The sequence below is a fragment of the Macrotis lagotis genome, chromosome 1 (genome assembly GCF_037893015.1).
Source record: "Macrotis lagotis isolate mMagLag1 chromosome 1, bilby.v1.9.chrom.fasta, whole genome shotgun sequence".
In the NCBI taxonomy this organism is placed as follows: Eukaryota; Metazoa; Chordata; class Mammalia; order Peramelemorphia; family Peramelidae; genus Macrotis; species Macrotis lagotis.
Genome location: NC_133658.1, coordinates 842,789,319 through 842,807,531, shown reverse-complemented (window position 1 = coordinate 842,807,531; position 18,213 = coordinate 842,789,319). Strand labels below are relative to the sequence as shown.

General features: G+C 35.1%; 2 protein-coding genes across 2 annotated transcripts; one reads left to right on the top strand and one right to left on the bottom strand.

The window, feature by feature from the left end:
* Positions 1 to 820: 820 nt before the first annotated feature.
* Positions 821 to 1,771, bottom strand: LOC141490520 (olfactory receptor 52N2-like). Its single transcript, XM_074190510.1, has one exon. The coding sequence runs from the start codon at positions 1,769 to 1,771 to the stop codon at positions 821 to 823; it is 951 nt and encodes a 316-aa protein (XP_074046611.1).
* A 15,202-nt stretch (positions 1,772 to 16,973) lies between these two features.
* On the top strand, positions 16,974 to 17,924 carry LOC141507923 (olfactory receptor 52E8-like). Its single transcript, XM_074216091.1, has one exon. It carries the CDS (start codon positions 16,974 to 16,976, stop codon positions 17,922 to 17,924), a length of 951 nt encoding a protein of 316 aa, XP_074072192.1.
* The last annotated feature ends 289 nt before the right edge of the window (positions 17,925 to 18,213 follow it).

Genomic DNA, 18,213 nt, shown 5'->3' with positions numbered 1-18,213 from the left:
GATCCTTCACCTGTAAGATGGTCACCTCCCTAGGAGCCACTTCAGGAAGTGATTCCAGTGACTGCAGGAAGGATTGAGGAACAGTCAATATGGTGTTTGCTGCCTGACAACTCCAAGATAAAATCTAGGAACAGAACAAAGGTTTGTGTACAATGTGACCAAAGCCTTTATTACCATCAGTCATGAGGGTTTATGATCTAAAGGTTTACAGAGCCTTTGTGCTGACCTCATTGCAGTATGCCTGTGAAACCAGTTCCATGCTATAGTTGAACATACTGTAATTTGTCTCAAACATAGTGATATCATTTTGATCTTCTTCAATAACAAAGGTCAAGAACCAACAGCCAACCAATACATCTGTTCTCATTACACATGTATTAAGTAGAACTCTAAAATACATCACAAAATTTTGTATAATTTTTACCTCAAAATCTAAAAATCTCATGATCTGTGGGGAACTCTTGTCCTTTCGATCCTTTAATTTTCTACTATTGTATACAACAAAGCTTACCATCTGAGGAAGCTGATTCAAGCCAATGACTATTATTATTCATTTATGTACCTCTGAATTTGGGTCAGTATTACAGTGGATGTTTCATAAGGGAAAGAAAGGCTTTTGTCTCCTTCATTGCAAATATTTTAGAATATTCTCTTGATTAGTACATTGGTATTCATTCATTGTAACAGAGTAGGAGTAATGAATTTTGCATACCTAAATAATTTTTTACCATGCTTACTCCAACCTTCAAAAGTCTTTTCTCTAAATTTCTCTTCCTTTGCTCTCTGAAATCTGGATCTCAATAGTTAACAATTCTTGGGCCTAGAAACCTTTCTCTCCAAATAACAATTTGATCACTCCCTCTCTTATCAGCTTGGTCTTCACTCCATAGACAATAGGGTTCATTGTGGGAGGTAGGAGCAAGTAGAGATTGGCCACAATGATGTGAATGTGGTGGGGAATAGTGTGTCCCCCAAAGCGATGGGTGAAGATAGTGAATAAAGCTGGAACATAGGTAATAACTATAGCACAAACATGAGCTGTGCATGTGCTAAAGGCTTTGTGCCGGGCATCTGCAGAGGAAAGGCTCATCACAGCCCGGAGAATCATAGTATAAGACACAGAGATGCAGCACATATCAAATACACCTATTAGCAGAGCAACCATCAGACCATAGATTGCATTGATTCTGACATTCCCACAGGAGACCTTAGCTACTGACATGTGATCACAATAGGTGTGAGGGATGATGTTTCCTTGGCAGTAAGGTAACCTTTTGGAGAGGAATGTGAAAGGCATGATGAGCATTACACCCCGCAGGAAGGTGATAAACCCAGCCTTGGCAATAACAGAATTGGTAAGGATGGTAGTATAGCGTAGAGGATAGCAAATGGCCACATAGCGGTCCAGGGCCATGAGCATGAGTACACCAGATTCCATCCCAGTCAACATATGAACAAAGAACATCTGGAACAGGCAAGCATTAAAGGAGATCTCCTTAAGGTTGAACCAGAAAATACAGAGCATATTGGGTATAGTCGTGGAGCAAAGGGTAACATCAGTGATAGCAAGTAGAGCCAAAAAGTAATACATAGGCCGGTGCAAGGATTCCTCATGATGAATTAAATAAAGGAGTCCACAATTCCCCAAAACTGCAATGAGGTACATGAAGAAGAATGGGAGGGAGATCCATACATGAGATGCTTCCATCCCAGGAACTCCATTCAGAATGAAAAATGCAGGAGTCAAGCTGGAGCTATTGGAGTTGAACATGATGGGCAAGAGGAGAGCATGTTATATTCTTCAGTGGTGGCTATTGCCTGCTCAGAAAGAGAATGGATGAATTAGTGTTGCAGGGAAATCAACTATGGATGATTGTAATGGACAAGAATGGAAAACTCTCACAATTCTTTTCAATCAGATTATTTGTCAAGAATCACATTCAGACAATTGGGGAATTCAGATTAATTTTTGTTGCAATTTGACAAAACTCAAATCCTTTGGTGATTCAACCTTTCTTTGTGCCATTTGGATGTATCATCTTTATCAATAAGTCTCCCTTGATCAAGCACTGAATAAAATCCAAGGCATTGCTCAATTCAATCCATTTATATCTCCGATCTCCAGTCTAAACTAAATTATCTTACCTTCTAGTTGCCAGATTGATAACAAGCCATCTTCCTGCTTGGGCAAAGTAATATGAAGTTCACACAAATAAAAATAATATATATATATATATATATATATATATATATATATGTATGTATATACACACACACACACACACACATATTTATTTGAGTGGAGAATAGATTCCATACTCTATCATATCTATGGGGCAACACCATGAGCTCTCTCTGAACTAATTATTGGAGTCATCTGTGAAGTAAAGGGAGATACATTAGATTTGTGTGGACTTAGGGAAGCATGTAAATTCTCCGGATAGCACTTTCCTTATCTTGTAAAATGATGAGGTTAGATGACTTCTAAGTCCCTTATAGCTCTAAATCTATATTCTCAATTGTGATTCAAAGAGTTTGATCTACAATGGTTGGAATAAAAAAAATCATGAATTGAAAGAAATACTTTCAATAAATAAGTACAAGAAAGACTAAACTCAAAACTCTTATTGATAAATATTCCATTATCTTCCATTTTTTTAGAGTTTTTCTATCAATTGTCTATATTCCATCAAAATGGAATTTTGTGTCATTTGCTGGAAGATACAAATTTTATATATTAATAGCCTCTGGTTTTCATGTTTTACATTTAATAATTTTTCATGTTAGTAAGAACATTCACATGAATATAAGAAGGGAAAAACTTATGCCTTTTCCCTATGATTCTACCTAGATTCAAAGAAAGAATATAAATGACATTTGGAGAGTTCTGTTTACTTCTTAAGACTAAGAAAGGAGAGATTTAGTATAAGGGTAAATGTGACAAGAAATTAATTTTATGGTTATTTTTTTCCATGTTCAAAAAAGCATATAGGGGAATGATAGCTATTATTAAATTATAGTATCACATATAGAGGTCATATAGATCAACTGTTAGAACCTGGTCATATAATTCCAATAGTTTGTTTTTTTTCTGTTCTATTACATACATACATACATACATAAGCACACATACACAGATATATCTCTCAGACATAACCAGATCTCCTAATTGTTTCACTTGCAAGATCCACTTTAAAAATCACTTTTTGTTATAATCTCCTATCTTTCCATTCATGTCATCAAATCAAATAAGGCTAATAATAGACAAATAAGCAATTCTGCAAGGTGTTGAACTTTAAAAAAAAGAGTTTATGGGGAGGCTAGGTGGCGCAGTGCATAGAGCACCGGCCCTGGAGTCAGGAGGACCTGAGTTCAAATCTGGCCTCAGACACTTAATAATTAGCTGTGTGGCCTTGGGCAAGCCACTTAACCCCACTACCTTACAAAAAAACCTTAAAAAAGAGTTTATATGCTATCATGAAAGTCTCTATATACAACTAGAAGTATATTCAGGGGCAGTTATATGGCACAGTGGATAGAGCATTGGCCCTGGAGTCAGGAGGACCTGAGTTCAAATATGACCTCAGATACTTAATAACTGCCTAGCTGTGTGACTGTGGGCAAGTCACTTAATCCCATTGCCTTAAATAAAAAATAAAATAGAAGTATATTCAATTTAAGTATAAATATAATACAATATGATTTGAAGAAGTCAGAAGTAGCTGGGAAGATTAAGAAAGACCTCACATAGATGTTTACTGAACTGAGTTTTAAAAGAAAGTAGGGATTCTAGGGGGTAACTATGTGGTACAGTGAATAGAGCACCAGTCCTAGAGTCAGGAAGACCTGAGTTCAAATACAGCCTCAGACATTTAACAATTACCTAGCTGTGTGACCTTGGACAACTCACTTAACCCCATTACTTTGCCAAGAAAAAGTAAGGATTCTGAGAGGCATAGGAGAGATGTAGTGGATAGCTACATGCAACTATGAGATAATAAAGTATGAGAAAAGTGAAAAGGAGGGATTCAGGAAAAATATTATGAGAAATTTTAGGAAGAAAAGAACACTTTTATCTGGAAGTACAAAAAAGAATTCAAAAGGAGATGTCTTTTGAGCTAGACTTCACAGGATGGAAAGGGATCCATCTGATAGAAATGTAGAAGAGTCCAGGTTTAGTGGACAACTTGAATAAAGACACAACAATTATACAGGACAGGATGAGAGCAGAGAATAGAGTAGTTTGCCTGAAACAGGGAATATACAAAGGGATTCCAAATTAGGCTAGTCGGCTTGGTAGAAGAAAATTGTGGTGGACCTTCAATTCTAGGATTACTACTTATGCATTGCATAGTAAACAATATTCAGCCACTGTTTTCTTTCCTTTGAGGAGAGAAACTTGGTCATAGCAGTTCATTTTTGAAGATTATACGGGCAGCAGTGTATATAATAAAATCAGTCAATGAGATCACTGAGGAACCTATTAAAATCATCAAAGACAAAATAGATAAAGTATTGAATTAAAGTTCTTGTTGAGTTGTTTTGGTTCACTCCTTGTGATCCCATTTGGGGTCTTCTTGGCAAGGATATTGGAGTAGTTTGTCTTTTCTTTCTCCTGATCATTTCACAGATGAGGAAACTGAAACAAACAAGGATGAGTTACTTGCCCAGGGTCCCATAACTAATACATGTGTTAGGCCAGATTTAAACTCAGATATTCCTGACTCCAGGTCCAGCACTCTATCCATTGAACCACCTTGCTGTCATAGTAGAAGCAACAACTACCCTCTCATTGGCACATAAAATGGGATGTTTTTAATTCTAGATTTTTAATCCTCCTTGACTTGTTTGATTATTTTGACACCTGACTAAACCCTTCTTTTCTTATCCATGTTTCTTTTTAGAATCACTACATTCTAATCTCTCTGTTCACTTTCTTTATCTCCTCTGATGGTTTTTAGTTTTCTTCCCAGGTATGTAGTGATGATTAATGTTTTTTTGAGGAAAGATATTGAGACAGATAATTATCAAGCAGTCTTTAACATGATAGATATCCCTTGTCTTCCTAAGGTATGTATTAAGTATAAAAGAGAACTATCATAAATTGTATACTGTGAGGTAAATTTTTATTATTATTACAAAAATCATTAATCTAAACCTAAAAGAAATAAAAAAGAGGCATGCTTCATATGCACAAAACTATATTATTGTACTGTTTGTGGTCTCAAAGAATTTGAAGGTGAACTTCTGTTTATGGGAATTGCTCAGTAAATTGTGGATTATTAATATAATGAGAAATCCTGTGTCAAAAGAAATGATATATATGAAAACCTATATAAACTTGGGGAAGTTTATATAACCTAATGGAAAGAGGAAAGTAGAACAAGGAAAATATTCTATCCAATGAAAATAATAATGAAACAACTTTGAAAGCTATCAGAATTCTGATCAGTTCAGGGACTGTTATTAACTTCAGATGACTATTACTAAAACAAACCATAGTGAGAGAAAGTATCCTTTGATAAATATGGCTAAGATGTTGGTTTGGCTTCTTCTACTTATTTGCACTTCTTTATAATAAGAGAATATTTGAGTGAAGGGTGACACATTGAGTTCTGTATTCAGTTAAGTTAGGAGTTTAAGTTTAAAATGATTTTCAATACTTAATGATTTTTTTTCATTTAACACTGGACTCAATTACACACTTAATTAGAGTTGCCCATTGCTATGTATGTTCAAGTATTGTGAGAATGTGACTCATTTTTATTTATGCAGTTGCATCTCTTTGCCTTTACATAACTTACAATGTACCAAATAAAGGAGTTAGCAGGAAAAAAAAGTCAAAGTGACACAGCTAAGAAGAGGAGGAGTAACCAAAGAAAAAAATATTCTTATAAAAATAAAAAACTGGATTCATTAAAACAAGATGGTAAAAACTTTTAACTACTAAAGAACTAATAAAATAACTAATTATGAACTGATTTTGGAGGATGAAATGATGGGAACAATCCAAGAAAAGAAATGTTCTATATTAGAATTTGTGATACTGAAGATGAAGCATGTATAACAATTCCAAAAGTTCGCAAAAAAAAATTGATAAGGATCCACGGTCTATAATTTTGCATGTCAAATTATTTCAAGAATGATGGGAATCTTCTAAGAAATAAGTTCTAAAAAGAAACCAAGTTCTTAAAAATCAGAAAAATAGTACATTTAATAGGAAAGAAAAGAAGCAGTTTTCTAAAGAGAACAATGTGAATATTCATAAAACTTTGACTAATTTAAATGAGAGTAGGTAGCTATATAGAAGACAAAAACAAGGACAGGTAATGTGGTCTGAATCCAAAAGACTGGCAAGGTCCTGTAGAGAATAGAGTTAGGAACACTGGAGATAAAAGATAAAATAAGGCTAGAAGTGGAAACAAATGATGACTACAGTAAGAAGATTAACAGCTATACTTAAAACAACTGGAAAATCAAAGCAGCATAGGAAGGTTAACAGGATAAAAAGAAAGGTGAGAAGGAACTCATTTTTTTAACCTTTTCTCTTTAAAATTGTCACCAAAATTGAATAAAATAAAAAAATGAGTAACAGAAAGTGGAAGCCCTAAAGTGAGTGAAACCATGGAAAGAGATTACCCTGGCTGCTTTCTATAAATTTTTCATCAATTTTCAATGTATTCTTCATATAAGATACTGAAAAAGACTGTTATTCACTAATCCATTTTCAGAGGGTTTGCTGATGTGATTTCAATAATCTTTTAAAGATAATATAAAATGGACAGAAATTATATCCTCTGCCTTAACATCGTGACTTCATTTTTTACAGTATTCTAGAAGATATTTTTAAAGGATACCTTGGAAGTATTTAAGAATAGGAAATAATGATCAAGACCATCAAGAAATCATGTTGTAAAGACTGACAGAGTGCTTTCTGTGGGGGGAAGCAAGATTGGGGGGAAATTGTAAAACTCAAATAATATCTTTAATAAAAATAAATTTAAAAAAAAGAAATCATGTTGTACTAAGATCCTTACCTTTTTTATTTGGTTGCTGGAATTATTGATCAGAATAATTCCAAAGATAAAATAAACCCAAATTACAATGTTTTATAGACTTTTACATTTTACAAAGTTTCTTTGATTAGACTAGTGGAACACCTGAAGAGAATTAAGTTAGATGATCATTTATGTTAGTGGACTGAAAGCTGGTTGAATATATGTAAGTAAAGAGTAATTATTGATGATTTTCTGCCCCCTAAAAAGAAGGTCAGAAGTGAAGTCCAGCAGAAAAATTTCCTTTTTTTCCTTGATACTTTAGACTTTATCACAGAATTATATAAAGAGAAAGAATTTATCAACTAGGTTGTTATAAAAATAAAAGAGATAGACATCGCCTTGAGTGAGTCAGCATGCAAATACATTTCAGAAAAATGAACTGAACCTAAGATGAAACTTGAGAGTCTTATAATGGGGTTGTAAAAAATATTTTCTCAATACAATTTAATACTCTTTTGCTACCACCACCATCAAAAATAATGTCTGTTCTGTGCAAAGCAAAATCCAATCATTGTATACTCAGGCTGCATTGACAGAAACATATGATCACAGATCTACAATGACAATAAAGCTCAGAGTCCTATCTCATTCTAACAGGTTAGAAAATTTCAACCCAGAGAGTTTTGGTGAAGTAACCAAAGTTACACAAATATATTAATTTTATTATAGTAGATGTCTTTGCATGGTAAACACTACTTTTATAATACTGGATATAATTATCCCAAGCTTGATAATTTGAATTCACTAGGTGGAATTAGGTACTTTCTTGTAAATGTCTAAGTCACATTGATTGTTACAGTGATTTTCAGATTCCTGAAAGGTTAATTGACAAAATCATGACAAAATCAAAAAAGGCACTTGGGCAATCACTTTCTATGCTTTTGCTCACTTATGGGTTTTAACTGCCTATTACTCATTTTTATTCAATCCTTATCCATTCTGAAAAGGTTGTCATATCTTAACCTCCATTAACTTTTAATTTCTATGAATCACAGAATTGAAAAATAAGTCCATCTCAAGGTTAGAAGAGATGTATATATAAATAAGAATCTCAATTAAAGGTCATTGATTTTTTATGTGTTATTGTTGTTAAGTCAGGTCTATCTCTTCATGACCCCATTTTCTTGGTTAAAAAATACTGCAATGGTTTTCCATTTCCTTCTCCAGCTCATTTTATAAATGAGGAAATTGAGGAAAAGAAGGTTAATAGTTCCAGCTAGTAAGTGTCTGCAATCACATTTGAATTTCAGTCTGACTCCAGAACTAGTTCTCTTTCCACCAGGCAATCTAGCTGCCTGGTCATTCTTTACTGGAAAAACTCAAATGAATGAGTGACTACCTACACAGAATATTCATTACTCTTTGGGAAAATTCTAATTCTTATGAACTTTCTATTATATGAAGCCCAAGACTATCTTCCTGCAACTATAACCCACAAGTTCTGCCCTCTAGAGCCAGGCAAAAGAAATCTATTTGCTCTTCAATATGTAAGTCATTCAAGTACTTACAGATGGAACTTACCCCAGAGTCGACAAAAACCAAATCTCTGTGCATGACTGAGAAGTTACCAAACAAAAACTTGGAGAGCTTGTAATGTCTAGAGCTCAGATTGGGGTCACTGCCTCATATCCTTCTTGTTCAGATTCCTTGGGGATTGTTCTTACAGAATGACCTCAGGTGCATGTGCCTATAGGACTCAATGCCTCAGAAGACTTTAGAGCTGCTGAGATTTAATCTATATTTAGAATTTATCTAAGTACATTTTTAACATTTTCACCTTTTTCTTTTGAGCAAGTGAAAATAGAGTCTCATACCTAGAGAATAGGAACATTTTTAGATTTGGAAGACTAATTCAACACAGAATAAGAATTACATATAGAATAAGAGTCCTGAAAATTGCTTTTGGAGCTTCCACATGTCATTGTTGACTTATATTTAGTATGAATTCCCCAAAAAACACCAAGATGATTCTTATCATTTGATGAGTAATGATCACCTAGTCTTTGCTTGGAGATTCCTCATCAGAGGACACATGGTATTTCTTGAAGTAACCATTCTTCTTTTCTATGCCTTGAAATGTTATCCAAAATGCAGCTAGATGTCATAGTAGATAGAATACTAGACTGGTCTGGATGACAGAGTTCAAATCTGGTCTCAGGCACTAGGACTGAGATCTTGGGCTATTCACTCAACATCTATTTGACTCAGTTTCATCAATTGAAAAATAGGAGATAATAGAATCTACCTTACAAGGCTATTATGAGAATTAAATGAGACATCATTTGTAAAGCATTTTCCTTAATTCCTAGCACAGAATAAATACTTGTTTCTTTCATTCCTTCTGCAATTGTTCACTTTCTTTGAAGACTAAATTTTGACTTTACAATGTCCACTCATTATTTCTAATTCTGACTCCAAAGCCAAACAGAACAAATCTTATCATTTTTTGTTACAATTTATGAAATACTTGAAGACACCTATTTTCCCCTACTACTATCCTCAGTCATCTTTTCTCCAATCTAACTGCCAGTTCATTCAATTAATACTTATAATTCCTGCATCAGTTCCTTCCCCATGTTAGTGGCTTTTTCACTATCTATATTGCTTTGCACTTGATGTTGCCCAGTTTATAGAATTCTTTTCTGAAAATTTGGAGACCAGAACTGTAGACAATTTTCAAGATATAGGTTGATGAGTGCAAAGTATCTTCTATCTGTTACCCCACCCCATCACAACCCCAGTCTAGAAAAGTCAATTTATCTTAATGAAGTCTAACAGCACTGGCTTTTGGAGTTGCTGTATGCCATTGCTGACTCACACTATACATGCACAAAAACCCCCCAAATTTTTCAGATAAATCACTATATAATTATTTTTATTCCATATCTACTGTTTATTTCAATGATTTTCTTCAAATCATTTTAAAGAATTTATATTTTTACTTTGAAATATCTAATAGTCTGTAATCTCTCTCATGAATGACTCTCTCATGAATAAGATTACATACACTAGTGATAATGATAGCTGGCACTATCATCAAAGTATTATCAAAGGATTTGTGACCATTTAAATGTATATGTACATATATTTAAATATATGTGGATATATATATCAATATGCATATAGAACAGTTGCTGTTCAGTTGGTTGAGTTGTGAACAATTCTAAGTGCCTTCATTTGGGGATCATTCCAGGCATGAAGGAGAATCAGTGAAAGCTGACTGATAATGTATCTTTTTTGAGGAACAGGAAACAGATTAGTATTATTGGAGCAAAGAACATGTGAAGGGTATAAGATGTAATAATACTGTAAAGGTCTGACAAGGGGTAGGATATGGTAGGAAAAGCTTCAATTACCAAACATAGGATTTTATATTAGATTCTGGATAGATAATTGATTAGGGAGTTGACATGGTAAAACCTGTGTGGCTGCATGGGGAAATGTATTGAAATGGGGAAAGACGTGTAGCAGATTACCAAATCCGGTCTCAAACATTTAATAATTACCTAGCCTGTGTGGCCTTGGGCAAGCCACTTAACTCCATTTGCCTTGCAAAAAAAAAATAAAATAAATGTAGACAACATTAAATACATGGAAATCTACCTCACAAGACAAACCCAGTAACTGTATGAACACAATTATGAAGCTCTCCTCACCCAAATAAAGTCAGATCTAAATAACTGAAAAAATGGCAAGTGCTCATGGATAGGTTGAGCTAATATAATAATAACAATTCTACCTATATTAAATTACTTATTCAGTGCCTTACCAATCAAACTACCAACTAACTACTTTACCGAGCTAGAAAAAAATAGTAACAAAATTCATCTAGAGCACCAAAAGTGCAAGAATAGCAAGGAAACTGATGGAGGGAAAAATATAAAGGAAGGTGGCCTAGCTCTATTAGATCTAAAGCTATACAATAAAGTGGCAGTCATCAAAAGTGCCTAGTATTGGTTAAGATATAGAGTAATGGATCAGTGGATTAGGATTGAATCAACAGAAACTGCAGTAAATGACTACAGCAATCTACTATTTGACAAACCCAAAGACACCAGCCTCTGGGAAAAGAACTCACTATTTGACAAAAATTGTTGGGAAAACTGGAAAATAGTATGACAGAAACTAGGCATAGATCCACATCTTATACCTGATACAAAAATAAGGTCAAAATGGGTACAAGATTTAGACCTAAAGGACAATACCATAGATAAATTAATAGATCATGAAATACTCTATCAGACCTATTGAAAGGGGAAATAAGAAATAGAGCAAATTATAAACTGAAAATGAATGATTTTGACAATATTAAATTAAAAAGGTTTTGCACTAATAAAATCAATGCTGCCAAAATTACAAGAAAAAGCAGAAAGCTGGGAAACAATCTTCACAATCAAGAGTTCGGAGAAAAGTCTTATTTCCAAAGTATATAGAGAATTGCATCAAATTTATAAGATCACAAGTCATTCCCCAATTGATAAATGGTCAAAGGATATGAACAGTTTTCAAATGAGGAAATTTAAGCTATATATAATCATATGAAAAAATGCTCCAAATCACTATTGATTAGAGAAATGCAACAAGGAGATATTATGTTACACCTATTAGATTAGCCCAGATGAGTAAAAGGGAAAATGATCAATGTTGGAGAGTTTGTGGGAGGATTGGGACATTGATACATTGCTAGTGGAATTGTGCATGGATCCAACCTTTCTGGAGAGCAATATGCAACTATGCCCGAAGAATAAAGCTGTTCATATCCTTTGACCCAGCAATTCCAATTCTAGGACTTTTTCCATAAGCAATTGTAAAAAAATGGGGAAAGTCCTACATATTGCAAAATATTCATAGTAGCTCTTTTTTGTAGTGGCAAAGAATTAGAAATTGAGGGGATGCCCTTCAATTGGTGAATGGCTAAACAAGTTATGTAATATGAATACTATGGAATATTATCATTCTATAAGAAATCATAAATGGTCAGACTCTAGAGAAACATGTAATGACTTATGGGATCTGATGCTGTGCGAGAGGAGTAGAGCCAAGAGAACAATGATACACATCAATATTATTAGGAGATGAATAACCTTGATAAAAGTAATTTCTCTCACCAGTCTAGAGATCTAGGACAACCATATTTGACTGGTTATGGATTATATTATCCTGAACTAAAGGAAGAAAAACAAAACAAAACACACAGGGAAAAAAAACAACCCTTCTGAATCTGATGAACACTTAATAAAAATTATTTCTTATGTATCTCTTTCCCTTAATCCTAATTCCTCATGTTGAAAATTACTAATTTGAAAATATGTTTAACAAAATATGTATATAAAATGCTAACCTGACTATTCCCTGCTGAGGGAGGAAGGTGGAAAGGGAGAGTGGGGGGAAATTTTGTAACTTGGAAATATGCCTGTACACATGGATGAAAATTAATTAATTAATTAATTTAAAATAAAAGTTTAGGGGCATCTAGGTGGCTCAGTGGATAGAGCACCAGCCCTGGAGTCAGGAGGATCTAAGTTCAAATTTGGCCTCAGACACTTGATAATTGCCTAGCTGTGTGACCTCAGGCAAGTCACTTGACCCCTTTGCCTTAAATAAATAAAATTAAAAAATAAAGAGTTTATGTAAATGAAAGATAGTGTTATGAGGTCATGAGCTGCATAAGTCTTTAATAGCAGGTAACAATTGCTGCTTCTGTTTCCAACTCCATTCCTCCCAAGAATTATCTGCCATGTCTGATAGTCCTGGCCTACTCTAGCCTTAAATTCAACAAGAAATATGAGTTTGTTCTCTTTTGCTACATTGACAAAGGAATCTATGCCTTCATAAAATTTTTATTAGCAATAGATGATGGCATAGCATTTTCCTATAAGTGGCAATCTCATTATCGTGAGACAGTCATTCATTCCATTTGGTAGGAGTTCAAGCTTGTTGACTAGATATGTTTTGATTGCAAAACCTTCCCCAGATTCATGGTGCTCCTCTTCACTGTGGCTACTCCAAAAACCATGTATCCAGTTCTAACTTTAGTATGCGGGCCTTCATTTGTCAGCCTTTTCTCACTCAGGGCTACTATTTGAATACTTGTTGAGGTCTCTTACAAAAAGAGCTGTTCATCTTTAGATCTTGTTGCCTATGACTGTGGGCACATACCATAACTGATTGTTAGTAGAATCTTCTCTGAAGAAATTTTTGCGTAATTTTTATGTTTCAACTGAAGGATGGGGTCCCCACCTGCTGCAGTCATCAGGTCTGAGTTGTACATGCAGACAATTTTGTGGTTACTTTTTCTAGCCTCTTCCTCACACCAAGAGATGAGCAGTGTGATTCCCAAAAGGGCTGCCCAGTCACCCAGGGGGCTGCCAAATCCCATTGCTACTTTCAGTGGGGAAATGAACCTATGACCTGTGCCACCTGTGCGAAGGTGTGTGACTACAGCTACCAATGCATCTTCTCCTGCTGCTTTATCACTTGTCTATAGTCACAGGACTTTGAGATAGGAATAGTAATGTGGAATAGGTGATGACTTTTGATTCATGCCTAAATTGGATTTAAGTGAGGCAGACTAACACAGAGTCATCAGTCTCACTCTCTCCCCAAATGATCATGGTCCAGTGGCAAGACAGAGTCAAGACAACTAGTATTGACTTTAGATGCAGTGGATAACCTTAAATTCCTCAATGCCTAACCACGTTCTATGCCTTCCTCGGTATGTACTTCAGCTGGCTTCATGGCCATTGGAACAAAGTGTTCTTATCTGCCCATTCCACCAGTGGAAGACATCCCATGCTTGGGTTAGATGCCCAGCCAACTCACTGATGAGTTTGAAACACCTTCAGTTACCCTCTACCCAGTTTAGGTCACCTGCTGAAATGGTTTACTGAAGTGTGACTGCTGTGAATGCTATAGCTTCTTGGAGCCACAGATAAGAATTAGGTGGCTCAGGTGGACATCAAAGGTGGAAAGCAGCCTTGAAAAGGTCTTGGCAGCCCTCACACCAAAGGTACTAATATTGCTTGAACATAACCTATACCCCAGGAACGTACTAATAAAGGACAGGCAGAACCTGACCATACCCTTTGTACATGTGAATCGATACTTTTAAAAAAATATTTCATTGCAATATGGAAGGATACATAAAGAGGAGGAGGGGAGCATTAGGGATTAATGATTCATTAGGGTCAAATCAAGGGTTAGTAATGAAGAGAAGGTGATCTTTGTTCTTTCAACAGGAGAAGAATCTGTAAGGCATGCCTGAAAAGGCAGAAAAAAAGAAAGAAAAAAAGAAAATTTCCACTAATAAATGCTCCTATGGATGAAGAAAGTTGGTCAGTGAAGGGAAATGAGGACCATATACAAAATGAGACCTAGGGAATTTAATGCTTATTAAATCTATTTTTCCTACATAGGGTGAAATTTGGATGGTAACTGGTACCTGGAAGAGTAGAAGAGTATGGACACAGGAAAGAGATTTCCAGGGAAAAGGAGGAAAAACAAGAGAAGTTATAGAACACTGATGGGTTGCATACTTAAGAGACTTAGATGGAAAAGTATCCTACCATGAGTGAGTGTTCTCTGCAATAATTGGCATGAATTTATGCCCACAAAGGAATTAGCCATTCCTTGTGACTATTTCTGTTTACTGGGACTATAAAATACTGAGGTCAGGAACACTATAGACACAGGGGATTCTCATTATGCAATTTTTTTTTACCCTCAGGGAGGAAATGGGGGAAAGAAAGCATTTTCCCCCTCAATATAAACCCTTTCCCTTTTGTACAGGAAAATTACAGAGAAATCAGAGAGGTGGGAACTATAGAATCTTTTCCCTGAGAAAGAAATACTCATTCTCAAGGAAGTTGGTGAGTATATTTTTAATAGTTTTCAGCAATTTAAGAGACCTCGGATTATGAAAAATAGTAACTTTAAAGAAAATAAAAAGAGAAAAAGACAAGTAACTAAATTGAGAAACTAAGTGGTCATATCCAGAAAGGAGAGACAAGGAGCCACCCAGAATGAGGATGCTTATTAATATTTGTCTTATTATTGAGTATATCATTGAGAAAATCTAGAGGTATATATCTAGTTAATAAATGAGGAATCAGGCAGAGAAAGAGAAGAACATCCATGGAGGCTTTTGAGGTAGAATAAAGCCTTGGAAATTCTGTATAATTAAGGATATAGTGAATGACTATATATATGGAATTAAGAATATGTCCTGTGTGGGGGAGAGGAACCTCTGCTGATGGGAAGACTGAAAATATAAGTTAATGTAAGAATATAAATATAAATCTTTTCCCCCCAGGCCCACACAGTGTATGTCTCTTTCAAATACTTTCATGTTTACCAGTTGCAACTTGATTCAGGAAGGGGCTAATGCTAATCACCTAAAATTTTCTAGATATTCTAAGATACTGTACATTGGCTGTAGAGAGGAGATTATCCAGATTAGTCTTACTTCTGTCAATCTTACCTAGAAAAGGGCTAAGAATAAGGATAAAAGGAAATGCTAAAATAATGCTCCTCTTTGGTTATAGGAAAAATAAAAGGATCCAGGTTTATGCTTCAGATGTATTGCTGCCCATTCAAAAGAAAAAGGTAATGAGGCCACCTTTTCTTATTACCTGGAGAAAATTACATATACTATTAATCTAATATGGGTGTTCAGAGGAAGCAAAGAACTCAACAGAGAGAGACTTTCTGTGAACTGACCAATTCCTTCTGCAATGAATGATCTTAATGTTTTCATACTGCCTTTTTGGAAAACTCCTTTCTCTCAGGAGACTCTAATTAGAGATGACTACAAAGGGAGAGAGAGTGACTGAATTCTGCTTTATAATCCTAATGAGCCCCTCACAGTTAGTAATGCCTTCTGTATGGCCCAGATTTGGAATGTCAGGATCCAATATGACTATAAAACTAAAATAAATACCTATTTATATATTGCTCTCTATTCTCTACTAAGTGATTCAGATCTTGTGGAGACTGGTGTCAAAAATTCCTTTTTCCCCTGTTGAAGAAAATGAAATCCTTTCCAGCTAAACCAGCTTTAAATTGCCCCAGTTGGACAGGATTCTGCAAAGTGGTATTTGAAGGGAGAAACTGCAGAAAAAGTATTAGGAAGAGAACAGAATCCTCCTGTTTATGACTTAAATATTTCCTGGACTATGAAAAAGTAGCTGTTGGCAAAATATTTAAAAGACACATTCCCCAAGGATGTCTTCATTCAAGGCTTAGTAGGATAGTACCTTTACTCTTCTAGATTGTAGAGAAGAGAAACAGACTGGAAAGAAAAAAATTGAAAGCAACCAAAGTTTAAATATTGGCCAAGTTTCATCTTGGTTTGTAAGCTGTCTAAGGAGCCTTCCTCCAATCCATGAGAATACTGAGTTGTATTTTTTTAATCCAAACTAAAAGGATACAGTAATCACGGAAAACAGGTTACAATCTGAGATCACACAACTTAAATCATATTTTTACCAGGAAATCTCTCAACAGAAATTCTTACATATGATTATCTGTTTTCAACTCTGTTCTTGTTGAGTGATGTAAATTCACCACCATCTGAGATAACTCACTCTGCTTGGGAAAATTCTAATGCTTAGAAAGTGGTTTTTTCCCTTATGTGGAATCAAAAACTTCCTCTTCTAGAATGAGACTTTATGTTCTTTATTTGAATGGGTTCAAATCCTGCTCTTACTTTATATAAAACAGATTGTTCTTGATAATATGTTTGTTTCACCTTTGAAGTATTGGTTATTATTTAGATAAGACATGACAGGAAGATACTAAGGGAGGTATCTTTTGAGTGAGTAAATCAGGGAGGAAATAATACTCTTGAAACATTTTTTCTTCTCCAGACTTCAGAAATAAAAAAAGTGGTAATTTAAAGGACTAATCCTTGGTAAGATGTTTCATTCCAATGGCACTCAATTTCACCCACTGTTCTTCCTTTTACTTGGAATCCCAGGATTAGAAGAGATGCACATCTGGATCGGCTTTCCTTTCTGCTCTGTGTATTTGATTGCACTCTTGGGAAACCTCACTATCCTTTTTGTAATTCAGACTGAACACAAACTCCATCAGCCAATGTTCTATTTTCTAGCCATGTTGTCCACAATTGACTTAGCTTTATCCTCATGTACCATCCCCAAAATGTTGGGAATCTTCTGGTTTAACCAGAGAGAGATTAGTTTTGGGAGTTGTGTTACCCAGATGTTCTTCATTCATATGCTCTCTGCTATGGAGACTTTTGTGCTTGCGACCATGGCTTTTGATCGCTATGTTGCCATCTGCCACCCTCTTCGATATACTATGATATTAAACAACAGAGTCATTACTATCATTCTAGCAATTTTGATCCTGATTAATTTCTTTCTGCTGTTTCCAGTGGTGTTTCTCATCCTGAGACTGCCCTTCTGTGGGCACCACATCATCCCTCACACTTACTGTGAGCATATGGGCATTGCCCGATTATCTTGTTCTAGCATTAAAATTAATAATGTATTTGGCTTAGTTATTATAGCTATCACATTGGGGGAGGCAATTCTTATTGCCATCTCTTACATGAAGATACTCCATACTGTCTTTCAACTCCCATCTAAGGATGCTCAACTTAAAGCTCTCAATACCTGTGGTTCCCACATCTTTGTGATCTTATCCTTCTTTGTCCCAGCCTTCTTCTCTGTTCTCACTCATAGATTTGGACGTAATGTCCCTGGATATATCCACATCCTACTAGCTAATCTTTATGTGGTTGTACCTCCTGCCCTTAATCCTGTGATCTATGGAATCAGAACAAAACAAATACGTGACCTGGTGGTGAGACTATTTAAGAAAGCCTGTTTTTCATCAATGTGACATGAAGAAACCAATTAATGTTTTTCTTGAGTTCTATCTCAAATGAACAAATGCTGTTATTCAGAAATTTATTAAATAGAAGACGTACTCTACAGTACACATAATCTAAACATGGCATTCTAAAATTATGATTGAACAGGTAAATCTGTGAATAATGAAAGTCCAATAGAAAGGGACTATCAAAAAAACCATCAGTAAATGATTGTTTTCAATCTATTAAGCTCATCATTTTTCCCCTTTACATTTCTGTTCTTCTGATCCATATTATGACTCCCTTCATACTCTCCTA